Source organism: Panthera pardus, unplaced genomic scaffold, assembly GCF_024362965.1.
Source record: "Panthera pardus isolate Hobbes unplaced genomic scaffold, ASM2436296v1 HiC_scaffold_21, whole genome shotgun sequence".
Taxonomy (NCBI): domain Eukaryota; kingdom Metazoa; phylum Chordata; class Mammalia; order Carnivora; family Felidae; genus Panthera; species Panthera pardus.
Window position 1 is genome coordinate 1,812,162 of NW_026526777.1, and position 20,626 is coordinate 1,832,787.

Below are 20,626 nucleotides of genomic sequence, written 5' to 3' on the forward strand. Positions count from 1 at the left end.
CTACCTGTGTTCTCACCCCAAGCTTCTCCCCTCTCTCCTGAGCAAGTCCCAGGTCTCCCCCGGGGGGACACAAAGAACAAAAGCAAATATAGCCTCCTCGCCCTCTGACCTGGCCAGTCCCAGGGTGTCCGAGCCGCAGCCCCTGCAGGAGGGAGGGGAGCTGCCGGAGGGCTACCCCATCTGGAGCCTCCCGTTGTCTCCACGTCCTTTTCATCCTTCCTGGGGCCCAGAGGCCCCGCACGCACGGGCCTGGGAAAGGTTAAATCGGTTGGGCAGTCCCCCTGCTCCCCACCCCGCAACCCCCAGCAGAATCTAAACTGGGAAACTTGGTGGCGGGAACAAAGCGGGTGTTTGTTGGGTTTCCCTCCTGCCTGGGAGGCTGTTCTCGGACCACGGCATTCCTGGGTTGGCCCGAGTCAGCTCACAGCGGCTTCTCCCTGTGCTGCAGCAGGAACCACAGTCCTTCCACAGGCCGGGCCTCCGGACACCTCAGGGCTGCGGCTCCGCTGACATTGAAAGGAATTTGAGTGAAGAAAAGCCAGTTCTCGGGGTGCCCGGCTAAGTCGGTGGAACGTGGGACTCTCGACCTCAGGGTCCCGAGTTCAAGCCCCGTGTTGGGTGGAGATTACTTAAATAATTAAACAGAAAAAGCAAGCTAGTTCTTAAACAGAGAAAGGACTAGAACCAGGCATTAAACAAGCTCTTCCAAGACCGGTCAGTGAGTAAATGAGACCAGCATGCCTTCTGGGGCCCGAGAACAGCTGCTGGCACGCAGACCGCCCTTCAGCTCACCCCTCACCCCGTCCTCCGGCCGCGGAGAGGAGCTCACAGGCAAGGAAGCTTATGGGCGGCACGTGGGGCCTGGTGAGAGCAGAGACGGAAGCAAGGGACGAAAGCAAAGGTGTTCAAAGGGGACAGACACCCCTGTGGGAACAGGACCACAGCCCCTCCAGCAAGGAGCAGAGCCCGGCTCACCTACCCAGGAGCGGGGACGCCCCGGGGCCCAAGCTCACCCCGGGGACGGGAAAGCAGACATGCAGTGTGGCATCAGTTTTTATTAGAAAACCCCTTTTGGTCAGAGCTTCCCCGACCCAGAGCAGAGACCGGGCATGCCTCTGAGAGTCCCTCGGCCTTCACGTCGTCTTCCAGCCTCTTCTGGGTGGGCAGCACCAGGCAGTCTCCTGAGCGTCCCTCCTGGACCCCTCGGAGTTCTCCCCGCCCGCCTGCCCGGCTCGGCAGTGGGCACCCGAGGGCCTTTGAGGCTGGAGGCAAAGGAGGCATCCCTGTTGGTACGGCTTCAGGATGGAGGGGAGGCCCCGCCCTTCACTCTGCTTGAGAGCAGACAGGATCCAGGAGAGGGTGGCAGGGGCGAGGGGAGAAGAGACTGCATTCGAGATCCGCTTCGGAATCCGGAAAGCACCTGGGTCTCCTGGGGAGGGAGGGTCGTGGCCGCCCCACTCAGTTCTTCTTGGTCTTGGGAGTGTCGTATTTCCTCTTGCTGGAGTACCACAGCAGCAGGGGGATGCCGATGGACGGAAGCGTCATGACTCCAAAGGCTGCCCAGTCCAGCTGTGGAGGACAACACGGGCCTTGCTTACAAGTCTGGATCAGGGCACAGGAGGGCCGGGGAGGGGTGGCGAATGACGAGACGGGGAGAGGCAGCAGTCCAGCCCAAACTTTCAGCAGAACCTTAGTGGAAAGGCTCGTCTGACCACAGGACCACCTGTCTTCCGAGCTGTGGCGCCCAAGGCCTCACCTGACCTGACCCAGACCGAAGAGAAGCTTCTCTCTTCCAGACAGTCTCAAGGGGTGACGCCCAGCCCTGCACGGACACTCAAGCCCACACCTCCAGCCCCCTCTTCCACTCCTCTCCTTTGCCTTCTGCCCTCCAGCCTTGCACACCTGCTTGTCAGGCCTTCTTCTTTCCTCTGAGCTACTCCCCCTACACAAGATGCCCGCCCTTCTCTCCCTCCTCTGGCTGGTCGAACACCACCTCCCCCTGAAAGCCCTCCCCGACTCTGGAAGACTAGGTCAGATGCTCCGACACCCTGTCTGCGGTCTCGGTCTCAGCCTGTTTCTCCCGGGACTTGTTCTGAGTCCCCCACGGCCCTCTACCCCCTGGGAAGCGAGCCAGTGTCTCCGTCACCTCCGTCTTCCGAAAGCAAAGCACAGAACTGAGCACAGAATTAGGAACTTCACGATTATTCACTGAATAAACACACACGTGAATTTCCTCAGTTGGCCTGTCTTCAAAGAACGCTCTCTGAGACCAGACCACAACAGCGCTCCTTGGCCTGCCCAGTGCGCTGCAACTCTCTGAATCTAAGATACTCTCTTAAGCCTCAAAAGAGACCCAGGACTCCAAGAGGGGACTCCACTCGAGGCTGAGTAGAGAAAGAGAGCAATTGCGGTCTCACTGCCGGCACCACGGGGACATAGGACATTTGCTGGCTGGCTGCGTCAGACACCAAAAAACACAGGTATGATGAGAACCCACAGACTACACAAATCTTCTAAGGGGACCAACAGCTCCCAGAACCAGAGGGCGTCCCTGTCCCTGGGGAATGGTACGGGGACTCGGCAGAGCTTACAAAATGGGGGGAGAATCTCCTATCAAACTCCCGCTGAGCCAGGATGCCCCCCTGTCCGGGGGCGCTGGTGAAGCCAACCTGAAAGGAGAAAAGAAGGGCATCAGGGCAGATCCAGTCCTTCTCACGTGAGGGGGGGCAGTCCCGCCCACCCCAATCCTCAGCGGAGAGACTCTCGGGGCGCGGAGGCTCAAGACAGCTTCAAGAAGACGCGGAAAAGCTTCCGGACTGGACAGAGTCAGAGGATTCTTAGTGTGTCGCAAAGAGGAGTAAATCAGGAGCCAGGAGACACCCGAGGGGCCTTTTCTAAACAGGGGCCAGCTGTGCGGCCGCGATCGGAGCCAGTCCTCCCTCCTCAGGCGTCTCCAACTCGGAAAGAGAGGCCCACCGGCCCCCTGCAGGGCGAGGCGGGTGATGGAACGGCTTGCCCTTGGCAACCGCTCCCCCGTTCCTCAAGTGGAAATACGTTTCCATACTCACAAGTGATACGAGGCTCAAACGAAGTAACGAGAAGGACTCTGAAAAGCACGAGGCCCCACCCAAGGGCACGCTGGGAGGGGGGCTGGGGCTGCCCGCATTCCTGCCTGGAAAGCAGGCCGAGCCCTGCAAACAAGCTCGCTCTACAGGGGCAGCCGAGCCTTTGATCTTGTGTCTTTTAACCTATCAAGTACCAGGTAGAACCAGAGTCCCACAGTAGGTTCTGAAAACAGAAAGGACACAAGATGTGAGAGCCGAGCCATGGTTACGAGGGCCTGGTTCCACGTGGTTTATTAAAAAAATTCAAAGAAGTGCAGCGGGGCTCAGAGAATCTTAGGTTTTATTCCACGGCTGACTCCGTGAAGTCTCCGCCCTACCGTGCAGTCACCACGTAGCCTACGGGCCGCTTGTACGGTCTTGCCAGAGGCCTTCATAAATTCAAGGCCTGAGCATTCTGAGGACCAGGACAGTGTCCCAGTCTTCTCGGTGTCCCCAGGTCTTAGCGCACCACCAGGGCACAATAAACGTCTGCTGACCTTTTCATCAACCCATCGAAGGAATGTTTACTACTGATTTCCTATTACGTGGGAGAAACGGAGAGACATCTGAGACGAGGTCCGTGGCCCGCAAGGGGCCGCTGAGTAAGCTGGGGGTGGGGCATGGCTTCAGACCAACAAGTAAGAAGTACTGGGATGGCACAGATAGACGTTCCTTCCGGTGGCCCAGACTGTGCGAGCTACTGAAGTTACACGCGGTCGGCGAACGTCTGCTCAAAGAGCGAGGAGGAGAAAAGCACGAGGCGTAAAAGCAGGAGACAGACACCAGGGCTGCGGCCCACGGCTGGGCCTGGGGAGGGTGGATACTGAAGTGGGGGAGGGGGGACACTTCAAACAGAAAGAATGAGAGAGGGCAGGGAGGGCGGGGAGGAGCGTGGTCTCATTAGGGCGAAGCGTCTGTGGGCAGAACGTGCCAGAAGGAAAGCCGGAGGCAGAGAGCATCTAGCTACACCACCAGGGCGCATGCGGCAGGCATCTTCCAAGCAAGGGAAAGGGCCGGCAACGGCAGAGACCAGGAATGATCTGCCGGTGCCCTAGGACCCGGATGGGAAGGACGAGGACGACGATAAACTGGGCGTCAAATGACATGTCCCAGGTTAAAGCCAAGCAGTAGGCGTGGAGCGGAGGGAAGGCTACGGGCCTCCCCTCCCACCATTTCAACCACTCTATTCTGGATCTTTATAACTTGAAACACATTCCTTCCTAAGGACAACATGCCCAGCTTCTGGTCCTTCTTCTTCTTTTTTTTTTTTTTTTTCTTTTTTAATGAACTTATTTTTGAGAGAGAGAGAGAGAGACAGAGTGCAAGCAGGGGAGGGACAGAGAGAGAGGGAGACACAGAATCCCAAGCAGGCTCCAGGCTCTGAGCTGTCAGCACAGAGCCCGACGCGGGGCTCATACCCATGAACCGTGAGATCATGAGGACGCTCAACCGACTGAGCCACCCAGGCGCCCCAGCTTCTGGTCCTTCTCACCTTCCTCAGAATTTAGTGAGGAAACGCCCTGGAGGTTTCCTGCAAGAGTTTTCAAAGGGAAGCAGACCTAGGCCGCATCAGCTAAGGTCCGGGCCACTCACCACGACAGGCCCGTCCTCCTGGGCCAGGTAAGTAACGGTTGCCGAGGTGAAGTTGAAGTAGCCGGCCTTGAGAGGACGCAGGACCACCGTGTGGGAGACGTTGCTAGCGCTGGGCGGACAGTTAAGGAAGGAAGAAAATGAGGCTGGTGTCGTAACATCCTTTCTGCCCGCGGACTAAATGCACCCTTCACAAGGGAGCGGTCAACACACGGCGATTTCCGCCCGCAATACCCCGCGATGACGCTTATGCAGACCTCTTCCTAAGCCCGAAACGTGTGGGGTCATACGGGTCCCTGGCACACTCAACATCCAGCTTCTTCACGAGTACCCAGCACAGAGGTTTCTGAAGGAGTATGTACTACGGATGGGACACCAGCCACTCTCACAGAAACTGCCAGTGACTAACCGAAGGAAGGCTGAAGGCACAGAGTAAGAACAAGAAAACCCCAAGGAGAACACTCACCCTCACCAGAAAATCTAAGTGTCTACGCCTTCCCGTATCGTATGTCATAGGGCCTCATAACCTAAACTTTAGAAAGCTCCTTTCTCAAGTCCACACTAACTCACGCTCAGTTTCCTCTCGTCCCATCCTATCCAGAGAGGTGATGGAGAATGGCCACGCACAGCCAGACCGTTTGAAGGGACCTCACTGCGGCAATGTGTTCGTGTCATCCCCAACACCCGCAGCCCCCACCCCCGCCCCCAGCCTTTGTCACCCCGCGTCAAGAGGATACGGGGCAATCCGGTCCCATTTGACATTGAGCATTCCAGAGACAATGCCAAAGTCCTCCGGAGGGAAGGAGTCGTCGGATAACTCCACATCTAATGCAGCGCTGTAAATGGAGGGACAAAAGTGGTTAGTATGTAACAGATACAAAGTTAATCAATAATTAGGGTGCTTGGCTGGCTCAGTTGGTAGAGCCTGAGACTCCTGATCTTAGGGTTGTGAGTTCGAACCTCCATGTTGGGTGGAGAGATTACTTAAAAACAAAACCTTAAAGGCAAACCATAAGAGACTCTTAAATACTGAGAATACACTGAGGATTGATGGGGGGGTGGGGGGAGGGGAAAGTGGGTAATGGGCACTGAGGAGGGCACCTGTTGGGATGAGCACCGGGTGTTGTATGGAAACCAATTTGACAATAAATTTCATATTAAAAAAAAAAACCACCGTAAAAAAAAAAAAAGGAGCAATCAGGGGTGCCTGGGTGGCTCAGTTGGTTAAGCGTCTGACTCTTGGGTTTCGGCTCAGGTCAGGATCTCACAGTGGGTGGCATGGAGCCGAGTCTCTGCACTGACAGCAGGGAGCCTGCTTGGGATTCTCTCTCCGCCTCTCTTGCTGCCCCTCCCCTGATGGCGCTCCGTCTCTCTCTCTCAAAATGAATAAAAAAACGTAAAAAACAAAATCTTTAACCAAAAAAGTGATCAGCAATTAAATCTGCCTGCTTGTCCTAAAATATCAGAAATACAGAGGACAGATGGGAATCACACCGAAACTTGGCTTTGTCGCACTAAAGAATCTCCGTCAAGGACTGGATTCTACCGCTAAGAAGCACCAAATATCCGGGAAGGCACAGGCCTAACTTCATTCTTGCCCCAATTTCCGTGTGTCTGTGTGTATGTACACAGGGGAAGAAGGCTAAGGCTCGTGTGGAAGAAAAAACCACAGCGAATAAAGTTAAAGAAAGGGAGCAACGTGCTGAACCCTGAACGCCCCCAAGGTAACAAAGGATCATGTGGGTTCGTTCTGCCTTCGCATCTTCCTCTCCTGGTTTGACCCTAATTCTTGCTCCTCCCCACTCAGAAATTCTCCCGACTCAACAAAGTGGCCGATGGCCCCGGTACCTAACGTGAAAGCGGGTCCAGAACATCCGCTCGCTGTGCTGGTCTCTGGTCCCAGCCGTGAAGCCTGAGAACCCCGAGAAGTCCCCCCATGCGCCCCGGGCCGCCTCACCTCGAGCCAACATTGTAGATGTTGTACTGTAAGGTCAGGTCTCGCCCCTCCACGGCGTATCTGTTCAGCAGCGATTTGGAGGCCAGCAGCCGGGCTCCTTCCTCCGCCCGACTGACCGCAAGCAGAGCCAACAGCACGGCCGCCAGCAGCCTCATCTGCGGAGAGAAACGCCGAGCGGGGCGGGCGACCCACGCACGTAAGGGCGCCACGATCTTCCCGGCAGAAGTCCCTCGGCAAGTCCAGCTCTCCGGGGCCGCAGCCCCTTCCCCATCAGCCACCAGCGCGGACCCCGCCGCCAGGCTGCCTGTCCGCCCCGGAGACCCCGCCGCCCCCTCCTCCGCCCGGCCCCACGGGTTTCCGCGCACGCTCGAGGAGTCCTCCCTACACCCCTCCCCGGGGCCCCGCTCCTCCTGGCCCACATCCCTTTCGGGGTCCCTCCGGCCCGGCCCGCTCGGTGCGCCCCCTGTCGCCAGGAAGCCACGTCTCCCGCCGGCGCGCCTCTCCCGTGCCCGCCGTGACCGAGCGCCCGGCCGCCGCCACCCACGCCTCCGCGCGCCCCAGGGCTCGGCGCTCACCGTGCGCACCCCACGGGCCTCTCGGGGGGCCACCAAGACCGGAAGAGAGAGTCAGCAGCCCGGAGGCCGGAAGTGAGCTCAGCCCAAAACGGCGGTGTTCCGCGCGATGCCCCCTGGGAATTGTAGTTCGCGGCCAGGCCCCGCCCCCGGCTCTGCGGCGCCCGCGCGCGCCCGGAACGCGAGCGGGGCTGCGGTACCTCCAGGGGCCGCGGCGGCCACTGCCCTGCGGACCCCGCAGTGCTGGAGGCGGGGTTGGCGCACCAGCGAGCTAGGAACCTGGGGAAAGCTCTTTCTCTCAGGACTACCGGCATCCTTTCTACTTCCAGGAGACAAACGAGGTCCTGCATCCAGGAGGTCGCCAAGCCCCGAGCTTCGAGGTGCCAGAACAGCAATCCTTTCTTCGCCGGCGCCACCGCGACCGCTTCGGCTAGTGCGCCTTACTGTTCGCTGTGTCCTTGCGGTGGCCGCCCTGTCTCGGGTCTCTCCCTGCACTTTTCCATCAGCCGCCAGACAGACGCCCCCAAACAGCGTTCTGGACAAGGCAGCCTGTGGGGTTCTGCAGTCGTGAATTCGGTGGCTGCCACTCACGGGCTACGTAACCTGGAGGCAGGCGTCATTTCTGTAAAGCCTTGGTTCTCAGATCTGTAAAATGAGATAATTCCAGCACTCTCCAAATGCTGGAGGTCCAATAAGATTATGTATCTGAGCACGTTTTCTAGCACAAGTATGTGCTTAATAAATGGTAACTGTCAACATTACTATTCTGTATCTCCACGGCAGCATTTCTTCATTCAGCATGCATTTATTGAGCCCCAGATTCGTGCCTGCACTGTTCTAGGTACCGAGGATACAGTGACAAACAGGACTGAGATTTCTATTTTCTGGGACTTAACACTCTTGTGGAATAATACACATTTCCTGTGTTTGTTTTAGCCTCCCCTCCACTTCCACCTCCCACACTAGAGCTCCTTGAGGACAGATTTCTGTTTTCCACTGCTTAGCGTGATGCCTGAGCACAGGGGGGACTCCAGGAATGAATGACAACTTCTCTACACACACCCTCCAATCTGCTCTTTGTTGTTGTTGTTGTTGTTGTTTCACTTTTATTTCATGATCATAAACTTCACTCTGCAATCCAGCTAGTCGGGGGAGGGGGAGGGGGCAAGGAAAACCCGGGACCCGAGAACTGCAGGGGGAGCACAAAGATTATATATGCAAGCAGATGGGGGCAGAGGAGTGCTCTCCAGAGCTACACAAGGAATGTTCGTGTAGTTAAGACCAAATACAAGTCAAATGTATTCGATTTGTCCACAGTCAGCACTGGTCATCTTCTTGCAGCTCCTGGACCCAAAGCACTCATGGCTTCCACGACGTTCATGCCCTCGGTCACGTTGCCAAACACGATGTGCTTGCCGTCCAACTACTCGGACTTGGCGGTGCGGGTGAAAGATGGATCCGTTCGTGTTGGGTCCAGCATTTGCCACGGACAGGATGCCAGGACCTGTGTGCTTCGGGATGAAATTCTCATCATCAAATTTCTCCCCACAGATGGACTGGCCGCCAGTGCCATTATGGCGTGTGACGTCACCACCCTGGCACATAAATCCCAGAATAATCCTGTGACAGCAGGAAGCTCTGAAACCAAATCCCTTCTCCCTGGTGCTCAGAGCATGGAAGTTCTCTGCTGTTTTGGGAAATGTGTCTGCAAACAGCTCCAAGGAGACACGGCCCAAGGGCTCGCCGTCCATGGCGATGTTGAAGAACAAGGTGGCGTTGACCGTGGCCGGGGGGGCATGGGCGGTTCCCGGGCGGTGTTGTCTGTAAGGCCAATCCGCTCTTGTCTTATCCATATCCAACCTATCGGTCAGGGCCATGTTCCAGTCCCCGCCCCCCTCACCCTCCCATCCCCCCCCCCCAGAAGCCTCCCTTGACTTTGCCAGACTACACTGCTTTTTCACAGTACCCCAGTTTAATGTTTCCCCCCAATTGTTTCCGGCCCGGAAAAGCTGCCTTAGTCGTAGGTGCTATTTCCCCGGGGTACACTTATCCAAAGGTCCTGCAGCGACGCAGAGCACAAAGGAGGTGCCGATTTCTGTTTGCGGGAATTCTTATTCCTTCCCAGAGCATTTCTCCAGGATTGGAGTGATGGGAAGTGTGGGTGCTTTTGTTTCTCAGACTCAGCTGCACACAGAAGGAGTGTATCTTCCCCATGCGCAGTCTAGATACCCTGCCGAAGAGCCGCTCTGGGTTCAGAAGAGAAAAGGCTCCATGGTTATATGTGGCCCCTTTGGCCTCTGCCCCTCCAGCTGAGCCACTGGTTCCTTCACCCATATACCGGGCACTCATTTACTGAGCACCTGTCATAGGTCAGTCAAGCACTGTGACGGCCATGGTGGGAAGTACAGAGTTAGGGCCTGGTGTCTGCCCCCAAAGAGGTTGGAACGTAGCTATGGGGTGAAATAGACTCAAGGCTGGAATGAGACGGCAAATTCAATGTCAAGCACCCAAACGAAAGAGTAAACAAACAAAACAACAAATCAGCGGCTTCCCATTGTCCGTGGAATTAAATTCCCTTGTCTGACAGTCAAGACCTTTCACTGTCGCCACTACCCACTACCCTTTCTTCTTTAGCCACACAGACCGCTCTCACTTATCCACTTTCTCACTTTCAGGCTTTTGATCAGTGCAAGTTTTTGCCCCCCCCCCCCAAAAAAAATCACTTTTATTGACCACTTACGATCACCAGCCCTATGCGAGTTTCTGGGTGAACAAACATGTATAAGACACAAGGCACACTTGATGTGGAAGAGTTTGAAACTGCAGGGGGTTGGCGGGGAGGAGGACAGGTTCGTGGCGCTGTCCTCGGTGCTCTGAAAGAGGTTAGTGTGGGACTTCCCGGTCCTTGGTTTGTCTTTTCATTCTCTTTATTGTGTCTTTTTTTGGGGGGGGGGTGGGGCGGGGTTATTTTTGAGAGAGAGAGATGGGGGGAGGGCGGGGAGGGGGAGAGAGAGAGGGAGACACAGAGTCCGAAGCAGGCTCCAGGCTCCCAGCTGTCAGCACAGAGCCCGACGCGGGGCTCGAACCCATGAACCGTGAGATCATGACCTGACCTGAGGTCTGACGCTTAACCGACTGAGCCACCCAGGTGCCCCTCACTGCGTCTTTTTGATGAATACGTTGCTTTGTTTTAATTCTAATGTTCTCTAAAAAGGCAGTTGACTCTGCCTCAGAAATCCCGCCTCTTGGTGCTTTGGGCTGTGGACATTTGAGAAGGAAATAGACACCCGGCTTGTGACAGAATAGGATACTTCCGTCCACTGGTTACCACAGGGACCTACGTCCAGTCACTCTGCTTCGCAACCCCCTTGGAATTGCACACCCCATGTCCTTTCTTTCTCTAGGACCAGAGAAAACCTGGGAAATTGTGTGAACAGACCATTTCACCCCCCGGGACCCTGACACATCCCACTGTGGATGGAAAGTCTCAAGACAAGGCGTGGGTTGGTGAAGACACATCATCCCTGTCTACTTCTCCCCATTAGAATCTATTCTGACTAGAAGACTCTGGCAATCAGTTGCTGAGGGAAACGTTTCTGTTGAAAGACTTCCGGAAGAATACAGTTGCTGCCTGCCCTCCTCGAAGGAAGACCAAACCAACGTAGAGCCTTGTTAGACGTGCAGGGACCCGGGTGCCCAGAACGGAGAGGCTTGCAGAGCCCACGTGAGGCTGCCTGGGTGTCTCCTCTGGGTCACGGGTTTCATGCTCTGTTTCCCGATGTGCACGACAGAGCCCAAGCTGCCCACCGACCTCTCTTTTGGGATCTGTAACAAGAGGGCGACCAAGGTAGTGTGTGGCGAAGCTGAGCAGGAAGTGGCAAGCTGCTTTTTGGCTGGTGGCCAGGCAGGTGTCCAGAAATAGAGCCTCGCTGCCCAACCCGGGAGCTCATAAACTGGCGGGAGGGGCCTTCTGTGAGCGAGCCATGCCAGTTTTCAAGAAGCATCCAGAATCACAGCTAGGACCGTAATTCTGCAACATTTCTTTTTCCGGGTTCATTTTTTATTGCGGTAAATATATATCCAACATGGAACTTGCCGTTTTTAACCACTTAAAGTGTACAGTTCACTAGCGTTAAACACATTCACGTTGTTATGTGACCACATCACCATCCGTCTCCAGACATTTTTCAACATCTCGAACTGAAATCTGTACCCATTGAACAATAATGCCCATTCCTGTCTCCCGCCAGCCCCTGGCAACCGCCACTCTGCTTTCTGTTTCCATGAATCCGACTACTCTATGTACCCCGTCTAAATGGAATCGTGAGATAAATTCATATTTTTGATGTTTATTTATTTTGAGAGAGAGAGACAGAGTGTGAGCAGGGGAGGTGCAGAGAGAGAGGGAGACACAGAACCCGAAGCAGGCTCCAGGCTCTGAGCTGTCAGCACAGAGTCCGACGTGGGGCTCGAACTCATGAGCCATGAGACCATGCCCTGAGCCCAAGTCAACCGACTGAGCCACCCAGGTGCCCCAATAAACTCATTTTTAGTTTACATAAGTAATACATGTTTATATTCTCATAGAAAAAAAAATCAAATTCTGAAATAACGAGTATAAATGTCAGGATAAATACTGAGATGTCCAAGAAATGTTAACTACCTTATTTTTCTGTAATCAAACCTAGTTTCTATTTCCAGTCCTTTTTTCTACACGGTAGCAGGCGCTTAATCTCTGTTAGTGTAGGGGCTCCCCAGCCATTGTCTCCAGAGGTGTCTCTAATTTTCTAGAGGTCTCCTGTTGTGCCAGAGGCACGGTGCTTGGGTATCAATACTCTTCCTCCTTGGCATCCACTAAGACATTCGATGCTCTCTCAGGCTGTAGGTTCCTAGAAGCATAGCCACACCCCTAGCAAGGCCACACCCTCAGTCTTACCCAGAGGCTCCTCCCTCCCCCCATAGTGCCCCTCCCCCTTTCCCTCCCTCTACTTTCCCGCCTCTGGAGCCACAGGGGACTTGGCTGGGCTCTGCGAGGCCAATCACTTCTTCCTAGCTACTCAACGTCAGTTCTTGGTTCTGCAAGCCAGGTTGGCACTGGGTGAGCAGAAATCCTGAAGGGTGTCTTAGACCTCCTCTCTGAGCACACCCCAGTGCCCGCCAAGAACAAGAACATTGTCTTCCATAACCACAGTAACATTATCACGCCCACGAAGTTTGACATTGACGTAATATACTATTTTCTGATGCGGAGTCCGTAATCAGTTTTCTCCAAAATGCCCTGTATGACTTTCGGAAGAATCTAGGACCCTACAAACACCAAGGGGCCCTTCTAAGTCCTTGGATCCCTTGGAAGTCTCAGATGCACCCGGCCACCGAAGTTTTGGGTGGACTATTTCCTGCCTCTTGTTAAAGTTCTCTCCAGCAAAGGCGGAGTCTAGGGTGGATTCCAGAGTCTACATGAGCCGCGTCTTGATGCCCTTTGAGGTTCTATCCTATTTTCAGGTTTCGACTGCGGTCTCCCTCCCTAAGGCCAGTCCTCCTCCTGCTCACCGTGGTGGGGGTTGGGGAGTGAGGCCTGCAGCCCCCTCCCGCTGAGAAGTGAAGTAGGGGTCTGTGTGTGTGCAAGGATGCTGTCTCAGCACCTCACAGGAGCCCTCCCGGGACCCCCAGGGGCCCGGACCCCACCCTCCCATTGCCGTGACAACCACTTCTGTGAGGACATGAACACTAAAGAATTGTGGGTGTGTGTGGGGGGGGGGCGGACACGCCAGAGCCTCATCACATAGTGATCGCAGAACTTTATGATCATGAAGAAGAAAGAACACGTGTCCTTATCTTCCAACCCCAAAGTAAGGGGTAGGCTGGGACAGAGGCAGGAGCCAGGACGGCTGATCCTGGCAGTCCTGCCTGCTGTGAGCTACTCCCTCTTTTTTATTAAAAAAAAAAAAAAAAAACAAAGGTGGGGGGCAGAGAGAGAGAGAGAGAATCCCATTCAGGCTCTGAGCCGTCAGCACAGAGCCAGACTCGGGGCTCAAACTCACCAACCGTGAGATCACGACCTTAGCGGAAACCAAGAGGTGGACGCTTAACCGACTGAGCCCCCCAGGCGCCCCGAGAGCTTCTGCCTCCTAACTGGCTTCTCCTTCTCTCCTCAGGAGACCAGAGAAGCTTGGGGAGCTGCAGGGGCAGAAGATCCCTCCTTAAGCACCTTTGATGTATCCTTGACATCCATCTACAACCTCACAGATGATGTGGGCTACCAAGGGAGCCAGGAGCTGACCAGCGTGAGTGCCCCACCCCGGGCCCCCCTCCCCTGGGGTCCCGCACCCCTTGCCCCGCTACCACACGGGCAATTTACCTCACTGGCCTCCTCTAGGAGGTCTTGCGGCAACCTTCCATATCTTCTCGACACCCTTCCAATTCACATCTTTACTAAACACGGCTCAGATTTACTCCTTCCAGAACAAAACACCAACACTGAGAGTAACCGCAGCTTCCACTTACTGAGAACTTCCCGCTGCCTCCCTATCAGGTAGATATTATTATTACCCCTATTTTTCAGACGAGAAACTGAGGCCAAGTCAAGTGACCCTCCCAAGATCGGATAAGTAGGAGGCAGAGACGCTAGAGTCTGAGCTGTGTGTCTGAGCCGAGGTATCACACAGAACCGCCTCCCCTGCTGGCGGCCAACATTTACGTGCCGCGCAACGCGCTCGGTATAGGAACTTAGCTCTTGGTTTATTGGAGAGAGGCTTTAAATGCTAGTTTCTGTTAGCAGTGACTGACACAATACATCGCTCGTATTTAAATGTTAAGTTTTAAGAGAGAGAGTGGGGAGAGGGGCAGAGACGGAGAGAATCCCAAGCAGGCTGTCAGCGCAGAGCCCACGTGGGGCTTGATCTCACTAACCCTGAGACCATGACCTGAGCCGCAATCAAGAGTGGGACGCTTCACCGACCGAACCACCCAGGCGCCCCAAGCTGCTCACATTGAAAGTGCACCGTTTGGTGTGCGGGCGTGTATGATGGCCACAATCAAGATAATAGACGTATCCGTCCCGCCCCCCCCCCCAAGGGTGAGCAGCCAGGGGTTCCAGAGCAGAGTCCTTAGACGGCTGGTATCTGCCTTCCATAGTGGGTCTGTATGTAACGAAAGCACCTGCCCTGGGACCCTTGGAAAGAGGCCAGCTGTCCACCGCGCGCTGGGATAAGCCTGCGGTGAGGCCCGGGAGCGTCCACCGGGGGGCAGGCTTCCGCCGACGCCCGCGGCCCAGGCTCGCCTCTGACCTCAGGGCTTCTCTGCCTCCCTTCCCCCCTCAGACACGAAGCCCCGTATGTAACGGGACGGGTCAGTGGAGAGCGCGCTTCATCCCCTGCTCTCGGATTCCCCAAGGAGGAAGACCCCGGCCTCGCTCGGTCCAAGAGGCGGAAGCGCAGCAAGGTCGCCACCGTCCGGCCGAGGAGGGACAAGGCGAAGGACGAGGACGCGGACGAGGAGGACGAGGACGCCGAGAACGAGGGGCCGCCCCGGGCCGCGCGGTCCCCGAGGGTGCGGCGGAAGCGCCACCCGTCCTCGCGGACGCGCCCGCTGCGGCAGGAGCACCGGGGCAGCTCGGAAAGCAGCCCGAGCACGCTCACGTCCAAGACCAAGTCGTCCTGCTGGAGCCTGGCCGGCTTCCGCCGGTATCTGTGCAGCTGCTGCGACCGGCGGCGGCGGTAGGGGGCGGGCGCCGAGGCCGAGACGGCGGGGGAGGCCGGGGGCGCGGGCGAACCCCCCCGGGGAGGGCTCGGCCCGGCCCCGCCAGCGAGCACCGCACGCAAGAGGCTCCCGGGGGCGCGCCCAGGGACCAGGAGGACGGACAGGATCATCCGGCTCCCATGTAAATAAAGCAGAGTTTATTTTGGGGCCCGGAAGGTCCTAGCCTGATGATTGCAGGTTTGTCTCTAGATGGACTGCATGATGGATGGACGGACGGACGGACGCATGGATGGACGGATTGGGGAGAACGCGCATCCTCTTTCTTCCTCCCCACCTCCCCCCCCCAACCCCCGCGTCTCTGAACACTTTCTCACCCTTTCCAGCTCCGTCTGAATTTCTGTCTCTAATGCAGAGGCCTCGGGAGAGGTGACGAGGCCTTTGAAACCCTGGAAGGACTGGAGCTCCAAGAAGGAGGACAGAAAGGGGCCGGAGGCCTGAGGGGACTGACCTGGAGTCCTCTTGCTACAGGGTTTCCCCTCCAGAGTTCTGCTTTTCTTCTGGTGACTCTCAGCTCAAAGCAACGCTTTGGGCTTTGCATTTCGCAAACAAGACTACCTTAACGACAGCCGTCTGCTAAACAAGCCTGGCCTCTCAGGCTTCCTTCCTCACCCGAGTAACAGGAGAGGGGCTCTGGAGGGCCAGGCCCACCTTGCCCCTGCCCTGCAGGCTGAAGGTCCAGAGGGCATGTCTGCGGTGGGGGAGACACCGCCCACCTCGGTTAAATTCCCTAGAAGCGGAGGCCGTGAGGAAGCAGGACAGGGCAGGAAGAGGGCCGAGCAGGGCTATGGCCTTCTCAGTCTTCCTCGCCGCCCGCCGGGGTCTAGGGAGCTGTGGCGCGAGAGTCAGCCCACAAGATTGGCAGCACTTTTGAGCCATGTCAGCACTGCGGGCTGCCCGAGGTTGGGGGGCGTGGGTACCTCCCCCAGCAAGGCAGCTCCAGGTTGATGCAGGGTCACTGGCTGCGAGCTGTGAGCAGGCAGCCCCGAAGGAGCCGGGAGTGGGTGCTGGCCGGCCGCGGGATCTGCCCGGGGACCAGACGGCGACCTCTAGCAATCACTGAGCTCTGTGGTATTTCCCAGTACAGATTTACCTTCAGTAAGTGCCGCACGCGTGCATTACAGCAAAGTGCATTATGGCGAAGTGCATAAAATAAAAACACAAATAAGGGAGAAAGGACGGCCCTTCCGTCCAGAAAAACTGCAACCAACCAACCAACCAAGGAACAAGTCGGAAACGGGCGCTCAAACCAGAGCGATCACTGCTGCAGCGGGACCGGCAATCGAGGTGAAATTATGGATGAAAATTTGAGGAGAAACGGGAAATTTGCATAGTTTCCAAGTCTCTCCCTCACAATAGTTATTTTTTTATTTTTTATTTAAAAAATTTGAATATTTATTTCTGTGAGAGACAGAGACAATGCGAGGGGGTTAGGGGCAGAGAGAGAGGGAGACGCAGAATCCGAAGCAGGCTCCAGGCTCCCAGCTGTCAGCACAGAGCCCGACGTGGGGCTCGAACCCACAGACCGTAAGATCATGACCTGAAGTGAAGTCGTACGCTCAACTGACTGAGCCACCCAGGCACCCCTGCCTCACGATGTTTATTAATTACATGGGTAAAATAGTAACTTTACAGAGGGAAACCCAGCGGGAACCACACCCTTTCAATTAAGTTGTCAAGGCTACCGAGACCGACAGTAAGAAGCTCCGACATCACGCAACCTGCCGTGATGTGCGGAGAAGGCCCGTGGCTTTCGTGGCAGCCTCATCAGAATGCATAACCATCCGGGCACAAGAAACTTCCCACAAACCCAGACTGAGGGACCCTGTCGAAAATAATTGACCAGTAGGGGCGCCTGGAGGCTCAGTCCGTTAAGCGTCTCACTGCAGCTCAGCTCATCATCTCACAGTTCGTGGGTTCGAGCCCCGCGTCGGGCTCTGTGCTGACAGCTCAGAGCCTGGAGCCTGCTTCGGATTCTGTGTGTCCCTCTCTCTCCGCCCCTCCCTTGCTCTCTCTCTTTCAAAATAAATAAATAAACATAAAAGAAAAATACATTCACGTCGTTGTACGACTACCACCCTCCGTCTCCAGAACCCTTCATCCCGCAAAACTGAAACTCTGTCCCCAGCAAACGCTAACTCTCCGGTCCCCTCCTCCCAACCCTGGTGATCACCACCTCCTTTCTGTCTCTGTGATTTTGACCACGCTAAGTATCTCATGTAATCATATAGTATTTGTCTTTGCTGTGACTGGCTTATTTCACTTAGTATGATGTCCTCAGGGCCCACCTGTGTTATAGCACCTTTCCAAAGCTGAGTAACATCCCACTGTGCGTCTATACCACAGCCTGCTTGTCTGTCCACCCATCAGTGGGCGGCTGGGTTGCTCCCATGTTTTAGGTCCCGTGAGTAATGATGCTATGACCATGGGTCTACAAATATCTCCGTAACACCCTGCTTTCAGTCCTTTGAGTCTGTACCCACACGTGGCATTGCTAAATCATGTGACAACTCTATTTTTCATTTTTTCGGAAACTGCCCCCAACCACACTGTTTTCCACAGACGCTCTCCCATTTCACATCTTCACCGATACTTCTTGTTTTCTGGGTTTTTTTTTCCTAATAGTAGCCATTATAATTGGTGTGAGGAAAATCTCGCTGCACGTTCTTTTTTATTATTTTTATTTTTATTTTTTACAATTTACATCCAAATTAGTTAGCCTATAGCGAAACAATGATTTGAGGAGTAGATTCCTTAGTGCCCCTCCCCCATTTAGCCCATCCCCCCTTCCCACCACCCCTCCCGTAACCCACAGTTTGTTCTCCATATTTAAGAGTCTCTTCTGTTTTGTCCCCCGCCCTGTTTTTATATTATTTTTGTTTTCCTTCCCTTATGTTCATCTGTTTTGGCTCTTAAAGTCCTCCTATGAGTGAAGTCATAGGATTTTTGTCTTTCTCTGACTAATTTCACTTAGCATCATACCCTCCAGTTCCATCCACGTAGCTGCAAATGGCAAGATTTCGTTCTTTTTGATTGCCGAGTAATACTCCCTTGTATATATAGACCACATCTTCTTTTTCCACTCATCCATCGAGGGACATTGGGCTCTTTCCATCCTTTGGCTGTTGTCGACAGCGCTGCTGTAAACGTGGGGGTGCATGTGTCCCTTCGAAACAGCCCACCTATATCCCGTGGTAGTGTAATTGCTGGGTCGTAGGGTAGTTCTGTTTTGAGTTTTTTGAGGAACCTCCATAATGTTTTCCAGAGTGGCTGCACCAGCTTGCATTCCCATGAACGTTCTTTTTTTATTCAGATTTTATTATTTAAGCACCAGCTTGCATTCCCATGAACGTTCTTTTTTTATTCAGATTTTATTATTTAAGCCCTCTCTGCACCTACCGCGGGGCTCGAACTCACAATCTCGAGATCAAGAGTCACATGTTCCGCCCACCCAGCCAGCCAGGTATCCCTCACTGTAGTTTCGATATATATTAACCCCTTATCAGATATATCATGTATTGTTTATTTTTTTATTTCATTAATTTTTGCTCTACTCTTGGTTTTTCTACCCTTCTCCATTCTTTGGGTATATTTTGCTATTCTTTTTTTTTTTTAACTTCTTCAGATGGCTACTTAACTCATTGCTTTTCAATTTTTCTTCTTTTCTAATGTATATATTTAAGGCTATGAACTTTCTTCTACATACCGCTTTAACTGCATTCCATCAGTGTTGATAGGTAACTCTTTGTTATAGTTTGGTTTTAAAATATTTTATAAATTCAAAATGTTGCCTCTCTGTTTTAATCTGAGAGGGAGAGCGAGTGTGCTGTGCATGCACAAGTTGGGGAGGGGCAGAGAGAGAGAGAGAGAGAATCCTAAGCAGAGCCCGACACGGGGCTGGAACTCACCAACCCTCAGGTCACGACCTGAGCTGAAGTCGGATGCTTAACCAACTGAGCCACCCAGGTGTCCCATGTATCTTATTTTTTGTTAAGATTTTATTTTTGGGTAATCTCTACACCCAATGCGGGGCTCAAATTCACAACCCTGAGATCAGGAGTCACGTGCTCCACTGACTGAGCCAGCCTGGCACCCCCCAAAAAATCTCTATCTTAGAATTAATGATATATGTTGGTCCCTATGGCTATTGTCTCCCTGCCTAGCCTCCCAATTACAGACAGAGGGGTGTTCAAATCTATGACTGAGGGCTTTTCTGATTCTCTTTGTAGCGCTCTCAATTTTTTTTTTCTTTCTATATATTGAGGGCAGGTCATTAGACGCATAAATACTTAGGATTAGTCTGTTTTCCCAGTGAATGTTACCTTTTATCATTATGAATGAACCCCCTTTACCTCTTAGTGTTTCTTTCGGCCTGAAATTCTGTCTGATCTATTATTAGTACAGTCCCCTCGTTTTCTTCTGGCTTGCGTTTGTAGTGTATCTTTTCCCAGACTTTTACTTTCAATCTTTCTGTTTTCTTATGTTCTATAAATGTCTTGTGGTCACCCCCAGCCCCTCCCGCAGGGAATTCGGAATGTTTCGCTTAAAAGGGAGTGGTTAAAACCAGCCCCTTGCCATGACTCTCTGGGACACCAGCTTCTCCTGGAGTCTTCGCCCTATCCCTCCTCCCCGACTGCTCTGCAGGCAGGGATGTGGTCCAGGCTGCGGGGAGGCCGATTGTCCCCCTCGGGGCAGCTGGCCTGGGAGTCACCAGCACGGCCCCTGGGAGGCCGCTCCCGGCGTGGCTGCTTGCTCACTGTGGGAGTGGGGGGTCTACAGACGAGCAATCTCTGGGCACCAGGGTGCTGGCTGCCACTGGGCGTCATGACCCCTGGGTCCTCTCCACGGACAGCAAGGACACAGGCGTGTGTGCTAACTCACACGCATCTACAAAATACTTTCAGCTGGATCCGTATTAAGCTGAACATGGGTTCGTGTTCTAATCCGTGACCACATGAGTCCTTCCGGCCTCACTCCCCCGCTCATCTGTCCACTCCCCCACCCCAACAGAGAGAAACCGCACCCCCCTGGCCGTCCCCCACTTGCTTACATTGTCAATTGTAGCAGACGTGCACGGTGGTCTCGGAACCGTTAACAGTACATCCGTGGGACGCAATCAACAAGAACGCGGCGCTATGTTTCTTCCGCCTTGAGTTGTAAAGATTCCGCTAGTTTCCGAGTTACTTCTGTCAGCATCCACCCCCGTCCTGCAAGTGCAGTGATTTCATACATTCAAAACGTAGTCACAGTCTCTGGTCACGTTCCTCATCCCGTCCTGGGGTCCCCTGACCTCCGAGATGACACGTGGTTTTCAGTTTGCCTGCACGAAGGTTCGCTCTGCTCTAAGTGCCACGCGTCCACCATTACAGTGCCACACAGCATCGGGTTCACACCCCGAAACGCCTCCTAGGGTAACGTCTTGACCGCGTGTCTTCTCTCTTGCCTTGGTTTGGAGTCGTCGCCTTCGTTTCGTTTTGTCCTTCCGGTCACTTGGCAGCTGTTACACGGTTTTTCTCTTTGGTGGCTTACAAAACATTTGTCCTTGACTTAGCGGCAGCTACCACGAGCTGGCACCCTGTCCTTTACCAGCACAACGCGAAGGCCGCGCGGTGCAGGCTAACCCCAACCCCACCGTCTCTGACTCTGGA

At 54.4% G+C, this 20,626-nt stretch overlaps 1 protein-coding gene and 1 pseudogene across 1 annotated transcript; both read right to left on the reverse strand.

The window, feature by feature from the left end:
• Window positions 1–1,040: 1,040 nt before the first annotated feature.
• SSR2 (signal sequence receptor subunit 2) lies at window positions 1,041–7,337 on the reverse strand. Its single transcript, XM_019431446.2, has 6 exons — window positions 7,227–7,337; window positions 6,652–6,806; window positions 5,432–5,530; window positions 4,698–4,806; window positions 2,592–2,669; window positions 1,041–1,569 (listed from the first exon to the last, which is right to left on the reverse strand). The coding sequence occupies exons 2-6, from the start codon at window positions 6,804–6,806 to the stop codon at window positions 1,459–1,461; spliced, it is 552 nt and encodes a 183-aa protein (XP_019286991.1). The 5' UTR covers window positions 7,227–7,337; the 3' UTR covers window positions 1,041–1,458.
• A 1,027-nt stretch (window positions 7,338–8,364) lies between these two features.
• Window positions 8,365–9,100, reverse strand: LOC109256196 (peptidyl-prolyl cis-trans isomerase A-like; annotated as a pseudogene).
• Window positions 9,101–20,626: the final 11,526 nt, after the last annotated feature.